The 10,249-nt window shown below is 35.0% G+C and overlaps 1 protein-coding gene across 1 annotated transcript; it reads right to left on the bottom strand.

Moving 5' to 3' along the window:
- Positions 1-4,460: 4,460 nt before the first annotated feature.
- LOC116105090 (probable ADP,ATP carrier protein At5g56450) lies at positions 4,461-5,139 on the bottom strand. Its single transcript, XM_031391514.1, has 2 exons — positions 4,807-5,139; positions 4,461-4,466 (listed from the first exon to the last, which is right to left on the bottom strand). The coding sequence occupies exons 1-2, from the start codon at positions 5,137-5,139 to the stop codon at positions 4,461-4,463; spliced, it is 339 nt and encodes a 112-aa protein (XP_031247374.1).
- Positions 5,140-10,249: the final 5,110 nt, after the last annotated feature.

The raw sequence follows: 10,249 nt of genomic DNA, 5'->3' as shown, positions 1-10,249 counted from the left end.
AGAGGGGGCTCAGCATTGCTAGCTTTGACACAAGTCTCGAAAGTATGACCAGTTATTTTATAGTGGCTGCAATAAGGACAGACTTTTTTTGGAGGGTGGTTTGGTTTAGGTGAGGGTTTGGAAGAGGTGTAGGGTTTCTAGATTGCCATGGCCATAGTTTTGGGGGATGGAGTATGGGAGGTCATTCTTGCTGTTGGACAAGGGAAAACACTTGGAGACAGGTGGGATGGGATCTAAAATCATAATCTGGTCTCGGATGGGGGAGTAAGAGTCGTTGAGACCCATCAAAAATTGAAGCACACAATCTCTTTGACATCGATCCAGTAAGGTTTTTATAGTACCACAATTACAAGAAGGTATGGGATCATACACAGAAAGTTCATCCCAGATAGCTGTTAACTCGCCATAGTAAATGCTTACCAGATCGTGTTCTTGAAGCAGAACAACCAACGCCTTCTTGAGTTGGTAAATACGGGGACCATTTTGGTGCCAAGAACGTTCCTAAAGATCCAACCAAATTTCTTGAGCATCATCAACAAAGAGAATGCTGGATTGAAAAGAAAAGCTAATAAAGTTTTGGAGCCAAGAAGCAACCATGTCGTTACAGCGCTCCCAAAGCTCAAGCAACGAATCGTTGGGTTTAGATGGTTTGGTGATGGATTCGGTGATAAAACCCAATTTATTTTTCGTGCGGGGTGCACAATGCATTGACCGAGACCAGGTGGCATAGTTGGTTGTGGTGAGGAGATTGGCAACGAAGGTTAGGGCTGGGCTGTCACCATGGTCAAGCTGATAGGGGTTCGCCAGATCAAGGAGATTAAGGTATGGAGATGTGGTTTTTTATTATAGATTAGAGTGAGAATCAGAAGAATCAGAATTGGAGGTTGCCATTGAAGATGCTCTCGAAGGCTTTGACACCATGTAAGGAGAAGAATAATGGCAGTCGAGCAACCAAAAACACAGAGAACGTATCAATGGAGGAAAATTGAATATTCCATTTCAGAAAAGTTTTTTCCAATACAAGGGTGAAATATCAAGCATATATACAAAGACTCTGTAACAAACTAACAACCCAACCTATCATATTGTGCCAGTTAACAGACATGTGCAAAAAGGAATGAAAGAATAACAAATATATATACGACAACTAAAAATGTAAAAGATTGATTACAAAACGACTTGTAGCTTTAAACTTGGCCTGTATCCGTTAACAGAAATGGCAAGAAATGTGAAGGCATTGTTGCTCCAAGACCTGACAATGACATAAAATGCTACACCAATTTGGACAAGCAGCCTAAGAAAATGTCTTAGCCACAAGTTATTGTCTACTAAAAAGTAAGCGATGATAGTGCCCGGGCCACAAAGGTGTAGAAGAAGGAAGGGTGTCCAAAATGCTTGGAGCAGGTGGTTTGATTTCGAATAATTATTTTTAAAATCTCCACTGTTTTTGGCAAGGATGCCTAAGGCAACAGTTGCCACCAATTCTGCTGACATGTATGCTAGCCAAACTAGGATCTGTATCCAGGTTCTTGCTATATATTTTCGTCGTGAACCAAACATGATGAGAATGTATTGTAAAAAAAGGCTAAGTAAAATCAACACTCGGATTTCCCATCCATTCCAAAGTTTGCTGAATTCGTCTACAAGATGCTGCATTTTGACCTCCTATGTATATTTTCCTGATAAATTAAAACGAGCAACTCAATTCGATTGACGTAGTCAAGATTTTTAGTTAGTGAGGTTAAAACTTTTAAGTTGATAAATTTATAATAAAATATATATTGAAGTAATAAACATAAAAAAATGTAATCTAAAAAATTAATTTAAAAGTTATACATACCAAATTATTAATTATATAATTGTCTTCAATGATTTTCATATTATAAAAACTAAACGTATTACCCAAAATTAACTAAACCCAACTCATTCAACATACAATTATGTCAATTACATACATAGCTCATGATCTTTCATCAACTAAGAAAGATAAAAGAAGAGATTTTTAAGCAAAAATAACAAAAAACAATGAGCATCATCATATCTTGTAACCTCAAAAGGAATAGTCTTTCTTAATCAATTCAACCAAAGGAAGAATAAAGTAAGAGAGAAGAGGAGAAAAAAACAAAATAGCTTTGCCAAAGATCAGTTTGCTCTTGCTACACTACAAGAATTTAGGCTTCTTACAACAAAATAATTTGTCATCATAAATATCAAATAACGTTTGATCATCATAGTCTAATTATTTATTATGACAATAATAATTTATCACTTTAAATTAGTTTATTGTGATAAATTATTTGTAATAATAAAAAACAATTTTTATCACTATAGATAATATTTTGTCATAATTGATTTATATTTAAAGATCAAATGATAAGTTTTATGGTGAGAAAATAATATATTATGCCAAAATTGATTTTATTAAAATTGTGAATAGTGACTAAATTATTTGCTCATAATTTTAATAGTGTATTTGTCATTGACATTATTGTGATAACATTTATATTGTAACATGTTTGTTTATATGACAATATTATTTGTCAAAAATTGTATAGTGACGGAAATGATTTTGTCAAAAATTTAATAGCATGATTAATAATTTTTGATACAAATATTTTTACATGACAAATTTTTTATTGTGAAAATAATATAGGCATGACAAATATTTTTGTCATCTCAATAATGATAATTTCTAAAGGCAACTGATATTTAAAAGAGTCTCGAAACGAACTTTATCTTCATCCTTAGCATTTTCCTCTTCTTTGGCCTTCTTTTCATCTAGTTTTGAGTAAGGATTGACAAACACCGTTACGCTAGTTATCTTAATCTCCTCCTAAACAAATTAGAGGAAAACAACATATAATGAGGGCAGGATTCAATAATTTAATTTAAGTCACAGTACTATGTTAGTTATGATATCAATAACTATGACCAAGAAAATCGCTACTACTTTTTTGACACGGAGATCATCAACCTTTCTTACAAGTCACAAAATCCAGAACTTGGGGCTACTGCAGATCCACAAACTTGGTAGTCAGTACAACATTCAAGCAGGTCACTAAAATTTGTACATAGAATTGAGATCTTGCAAGGAGTTCAAAGTTTTTACATTATTCTTTTCAATATCACTTTCAAGTTCTAAAAGCTGGAAGGTACACAAGTGTCATAAAAAATAATTCAGAAACCAATCATGGAAGTACTAAACAGAAGTGTTCAGGATTAACAACATTCAAGCAGGTCACTAAAATTTGTACATAGAATTGAGATCTTGCAAGGAGTTCAAAGTTTTTACATTATTCTTTTCAATATCACTTTCAAGTTCTAAAAGCTGGAAGGTACACAAGTGTCATAAAAAATAATTCAGAAACCAATCATGGAAGTACTAAACAGAAGTGTTCAGGATTAACACCTCAAATTTCTGGTCTTCATGAATTTTTATCATATCTGATTGATCTTCTCCATCTTTAGAGCAATCAGCATGTGGATCCTCTATAGCCTTACCCTGACCCAAGTAGATAGTACACAAAATTCATCATCATCAATTGCTTCAGTTAAACAACAAGCTTGAGCTAATATTATTTTTCTAACCACAGAAGAACTAGTTTGAAACAAATAGTAAAAGAAAAAAATTGTTGTCAATGGAGAACCAACCTGTGATGCAACTAAATTCAAAGAGCAATTCAACTCTTCAAGATCACTCTCCAGTCTATTGGAATCTGCAAACTCAAATACCCACACATGGATACTGAGTACGAAATTGTGTAAATATATGTGCAACCCAGGTATATGAAATACCTCACCTTCTACACGGGATCTGTAGGAGACTCAATTTCATTAGAGATTTTACTACTTTCAGCCTCCACAGTAATATCGCTCCATCTATATTTATGCAAAAGTGGTACCTTGAATAACTGACAAAGTATTAATGTATCTGCATCGAAATTGTTTACCCAAAATTACATTCGATTCATTTTATATCGACAAAGTATTAAGTATGTATTAGAGTTCCGGATGATAACAAAGTTTCATACGCTTAAGAGATTCTACAAATTAAGTTTACCATTCTACTAGATGTTTATGCACTCAGATTACAGAAACTAATGAATTTCAGGAAATTGTGCATCAGATTCTAAATCCTTCAACTGTTAATCCTGCCGGGAAATTAATCTCCTTTGGTAACACCAAGTAATTGTTATAGCAGGGCCATAAAAGAGGTTTCTGTTTTTAAGTGTTTTCTTTTAATTGTATAAAACTAAGCTTTAGAGAAGCGGTTGGGCTTAAATTTGTTAAAAAAGATTGAACATGTGCATGTGTTGGCATTGTCTCTAATGCATGAGATAGTGAGGCCACGAAAGCCATGAATCAATCTGCTGTTTGTGCCACCTATGTGTTTAACACAAGAACACGGAACATGAGCAAATAGAAACAGAAATGCTAGCTAACACAGAAGGCACAATAACTTAAACCTGAATCAAAGAGAAGGAAAAAGAATATGGCAGACATATTGAAGGGAGGAGGAATAGTTCACTGCAACGACAAGTGTGGCTGTCCTGTTCTAGGTCCCGGTGGTCTGACTTGCAGGTCAGTCGCATTCCCATTTTCTTTACTCGGAAATACTTTAAATACCCAATTGAAATCAATTATACACAAAAAAATAACTGACAAAGTATTAAACCTCCGGAAAAATATTCAAGAAACAACACCAAACGAAAAAAACCGTACAAACCAATAAAATTTGCATTAAAACTAAAGCAAGATAACAATAAACTAAAGTTTCAAAAAAAAAAAAAAATCTTGATTAGATACCTTAAGGGAGAAATTAAGCGCAACAGAAGGATAATAACGAAGCACATTACTGCCATTGCCTCTCCAAAGAGATAAAAGGCCTTCTTCTCGGACTATACGGACAATACAACCAAGCATACCCTTAAATTGTCTTCGTCCACTCCCAACAATGGTCAGGTTGCTGTCTTGGGTCTGCAACAATAGTTTCGCTCCCTCGATTGGGGCCACAATCGTGTGCACTACAACGCCCATAACCGCCCCTGCCAACAGATCATGGTGAAAGTTGCTCAACCATTTGTACGGCGATGAAGATTTTGACCCACGCTTTTCTGGGTCCTCATCATCTTGGCCCATTCTTGAAAACTCTCTGTTTGTGTAAGCTAAAAATATCAAAGGGGAAATTGGGAACCAAGGATTGGGAATTAGGTTGGGTTTATATAGGAATGGGTAATTAATTTAAAATATTAGTCATTTCTTTGGTTCATTATTTGTTTAACTAATTTTTTAGCTATCATTAGTATATCTCATATTTTGTAAACCATATTTAGCAGCTAAAATTTTAGTTGCCAAACACGATAATTTGGAGCTAATTTTTTAGTTGTCAAATAATCATTTTGGTTACCTATGATTTTCCTCTGGCCGGAACACAGAAAATTGGGTGGGAATATGAAAATATCAATTAATTTTGGCGACTAAATCCAATTTGGTTACTATAGCTGCATTTTTACAACTATTTTTAATATGCGCAAAATAATTTGTTGCTAAATATACCTTAGGACGTGTTAGGGCCAAAAATCGTCCTCGGCCCAAATAAGGAAACAAGACCACTGGTGAAGAATGACCAGGCCCAATCTTACAGAGGCCCAATTCGGATTAGCCCTATTTGATACGAAGTATAACCGGCCCGAACTACATGGGCGCGAGCCCCTTAAGCCCTGTCCAATATCTAGGCCTATGGGTGAGCCCAGAGCCCATAGCCCCTTCAACATTTTCCCATTCTTGATCAGTCCCCTATTCAAGGTCGTCTTCCTCTTTCCTGGCGACCTTCCCACTTGAGGTTCATTCTCCTAAATGGAATTAACTTCCTATCTAGACACTGATAAAGACAACTGATTACGGCCCTGATTCTTCTAGGGTTGTCATCAAAGTCACACTAGGACTCCTGCTCCCACCAGGATTGAAAGACCAGACGACCACTATATAAGCAGAGGCCAGCCCTCTCACAAGGGACATCGACATTACACCTTCACACCCAAGGCTCTTTACTTGAGAGTCTCGCTTATTCGCCGTAGTCACAGTCCCCGACTAGACTTCCGGTAATCTCTCATTCCCTAGCCCTCACTATATTAGCCTTTCAGCCTTGCTGACTTGAGCGTCGGAGTGCCTACGGCAAACACCACCCTGGTGTTTCCCGTTCGCTTCACGCGTGTGTTTCTCTACGTGTGCAGGTACAGCAGATCGCTAGTGGCCTCAACCTCACGGGATCAGACACCTCTTTCCGTACAGGTAGATTTTTACGTCTACAGGACGTATATAATTATTGTCAAAAATTTGGATATTTCGATAACTTTGTTATTTTGTAACTAATCAAAATAATTACCAATTAATTAACAAATATGTGTCATCTAATTTAGCTACTATAGTGTAGTTGTCAATAATTGTTTTCTATAACCAAAAATTTAGATGCGAAATCACATATTTAAATGTCAATTGTTCTACTTTATTGAGAAAAATTTCCGCCTAAAAATTTCCAACAAATCAAATTAGTCGTTAATGTAAATTATTGTGCAACTAATCAAAGAATCACAAGATATTAATTTTAGACACCAAACATAGGAATAAATGGTCTTATCCCCTTCTACCGACCAATTGCATTTTAGTTGCTAAAGGTGGGGTATCTGCAACTAGTATTAGGCAGTTGCTAAAAATTTGGTTGCAGAATGTACATTTTTTTGCAGTGATTTGACTAAAATATTTTGTCACTAATGCCTCAATTTTAACATTTATAAATGATGTTTATTTTTTGTAATGACAAATAATTCTTTTGTAAGAAATTAGTTTGTACTTATAACATGTATTACTAAATATAATGACTAAAGTTTTTGATGACAAATATGTTTGTCACGATAAATAATTTATCTTGACTCTTAAATTTTGACTCAAACATTTTGTCATTAATACCTCTATTTCAGCATATATTATGACAATTTTTTTTTTTTTTTGTAATAATAAATAAATTCTTTTGTGATAATATAATTTGTAGTTATAGCATGTATAACTAAATCTAGTGACTAAAATGTTTTATGACAAAATATGTTTGTCATAACAAACAATTTTCTCAGGCGCCAAAATTTGACGCCAAAAATTTGTGACGAAATATTGTGATAAAAATGTTTTTCTTTACTATATTTCTTATAGGTTTCTTCTTTGGAACAAAATATTATGATAATATTTTTTTTTAGTCATGGTATATACTCTTTGTCATACTTAATGTGATATTTCTTTATTTTGTCATAATACCTATGTTACTTGTTGCAATTAAAGAGACCAAACGAAAAACCAATAGCAAACCAACATCTAACCGAGCAGATAAATCACAAAGAATAAATAGATAATAAACTAGAAAATAAAAGACACAATGATTTATAGTGGTTCGGTAATCTTTACAGATTACCTAGATCCACTCTCCAGGGCAATAAGCTGATTCTACTATGAGAATAGAGAACCTTATAGAGATATACGCTCACCCTTTGCACGGTGCACAAAACCCCTTTGTAAAACCCAGATCTCCTCACCTCTCATACACAAAACACAATAACCAAATATTAGTGACAGATTTATATAGAAAGTGTAACAGAAAGAATAATCCAGCTAAGACCTACCACCACCGTTGATTCCATCAATGCTCTTCAGATTTCCAGCGCATCCAGCAGTTCGTAACAAACTTTCTCTCTCTGTTAACCAAGAGAGAAAGCTCGAGAGAAACTGAAAATGAGCAAAACCTAATTTGGATTAGGTTTATTGAATACTAGATATGATATAATTGCCCCTTTGCTTTAGCATAATAACTTTGACTGCCCAAGTTGTATTTTGACTTCCACGTGGGCATAAATCAATTGCCATCTCACGACAAATCTCCATCTTCGCACTTGATCATTGCCCTCACTTACTGCCCTGGAATTCCTTCTAATTTTCTTCAATGTGCAGAAGGCTCTTAAAGAGCCTTAACTTGTCCAAAACAACAAACTTGTGAACATGTCTGCTGGGTTTTCACTCCCAGGAACCTTTTCCACCTTAATGGCTTTATCTTCAATCAGATTCCTTATAAAATGCAACCTAACATCAATGTGTTTCAATCTCTCATGAAACACTTGATTTTTGCACAGAAAAATTTCACTTTGGCTGTCACTCTTGATTGGAACTTGCTGCTGATTCAAACTCATTTCCTCAAGCATTCCCTTGAGCCACATTGCTTCTTTGACAGCCTCTGTAATGGCAATGTATTCTGCTTCTGTAGTTGACAAAGTAACAATTGCTTGCAGATTAGCCTTCCAAGAAACCAAATTATTCCAAAAAAGGAAACAAAAACCAGTCATGGATTTCCTATTGTCTACATTTCCTACATAATCAGCTTCCACATATCCTACAATGATATTCCCCTGATTTTTCCCATAAACAATACCAGTAGTCAGTGTACCCCTCACATACCTAAGCACCCATTTTACATCTTCCCAATGATTCTTCCCAGGATTACTCATAAACCTACTTACAGAACTAACTGCAAAGGCTAAATCTGGTCTGGAACAAACCATCAAATACATCAAGCTCCCTATTGCATTTGCATAAGGGATGCAAGCCATTTCCTCCCTTTCTTCTTCTGTTTCTAGGCATTGTACTGAACCGAGTTTAAAGTGTTGTCCTAAGTGTGTTTTGACAGGTTTGGAATCACTCATGTTAAACTTTCTGGTGACTTTTCTAGCATATTCTTTCTGTGACAGGATCAGTTTTCCAATTTTTCTATCCCTTTCAATATTCATTCCTAGGATCATCTTAGCTTGCTGTAAGTCTTTCATTTCAAATTGTCTACTCATCTCTTCCTTAAATCTAGCAATTTCAGAAAGATCTTTACAAGCTAAAAGCATATCATCCACATATAAAGCCAAATAAATGTAGCACTTACCATACAAACACTTAAAATAAAAGCAACCATCAAAGCTACTTCGAATAAACCTAGCATTCACCATAAAACATTCAAATTTTCTTTACCACTACCTAGGTGATTGCTTTAATCCATATAGTGATTTTTTCAACAAACAAACTTGGTTTGTAATCCCCTTTTCAAACAACTTAGGCTGCTCCATCAGGATTCTTTCTTCTAAATCACCATTCAAGAAAGCAGTTTTGATGTCTAATTACTCCAATTCTAAATCAAACTGAGCTACTAAAGCTAAGAGAATTCTGATAGTGGTATGTCTCACTACTGGTGAGAAAATTTCATTATAATCAACTCCTTCAACCTGTATGNATACCTTAGTGCATCGAAATAATAATGCGAGGTTTACAATCCACATATCCTACAATGATATTCCCCTGATTTGTCCCCTTTCTGTAAACAATACCAGTAGTCAGTGTACCCCTTACATACCTAAGCACCCATTTTACATCTTCCCAATGATTCTTCCCAGGATTACCAGGATTACTCATAAACCTACTTATAGAACTAACTGCAAAGGCTAAATCTGGTCTGGTACAAACCATCAAATACATCAAGCTCCCTATTGCATTTGCATACAAGATGCAAGCCATTTCCTCCCTTTCTTCTTCTGTTTCTAGGCATTGTACTGAACTGAGTTTAAAGTGTTGTCCTAAGGGTGTTTTGACAGGTTTGGAATCACTCATGTTAAACTTCCTGATGAATTTTCTAGCATATTCTTTCTGTGACGGGATCAGTTTTCCAATTTTTCTATCCCTTTCAATATTCATTCCTAGGATCTTCTTAGCGTGCCCTAAGTCTTTCATTTCAAATTGTCTACTCATCTCTTCCTTAAATCTAGCAATTTTAGAAAGATCTTTACAAGCTAAAAGCATATCATCCACATATAAAGCCAAATAAATGTAGCACTTACCATACAAACACTTAAAATAAAAGCAACCATCAAAGCTACTTTGAATAAACCTAGCATTGACCATAAAACAGTCAAAATACCACTGCCTAGGTGATTGCTTTAATCCATATAGTGATTTTTTCAACAAACAAACTTGGTTTGTAGTCCCCTTTTCAAACAACTCAGACTGCTCCATCAGGATTCTTTCTTTTAAATCACCATTCAAGAAAGCAATTTTGATGTCTAATTGCTCCAATTCTAAATCAAACTGAGCTACTAAAGCTAAGAGAATTCTGATAGTGGTATGTCTCACTACTGGTGAGAAAAAATCATTATAATCAACTCCTTCAACCTGTGTG

Source organism: Pistacia vera, unplaced genomic scaffold (genome assembly GCF_008641045.1).
Source record: "Pistacia vera cultivar Batoury unplaced genomic scaffold, PisVer_v2 Contig492, whole genome shotgun sequence".
In the NCBI taxonomy this organism is placed as follows: domain Eukaryota; kingdom Viridiplantae; phylum Streptophyta; class Magnoliopsida; order Sapindales; family Anacardiaceae; genus Pistacia; species Pistacia vera.
The sequence above is the reverse complement of the archived record's forward strand: the minus strand, read 5'-3'. Positions and strand labels throughout refer to the sequence as shown.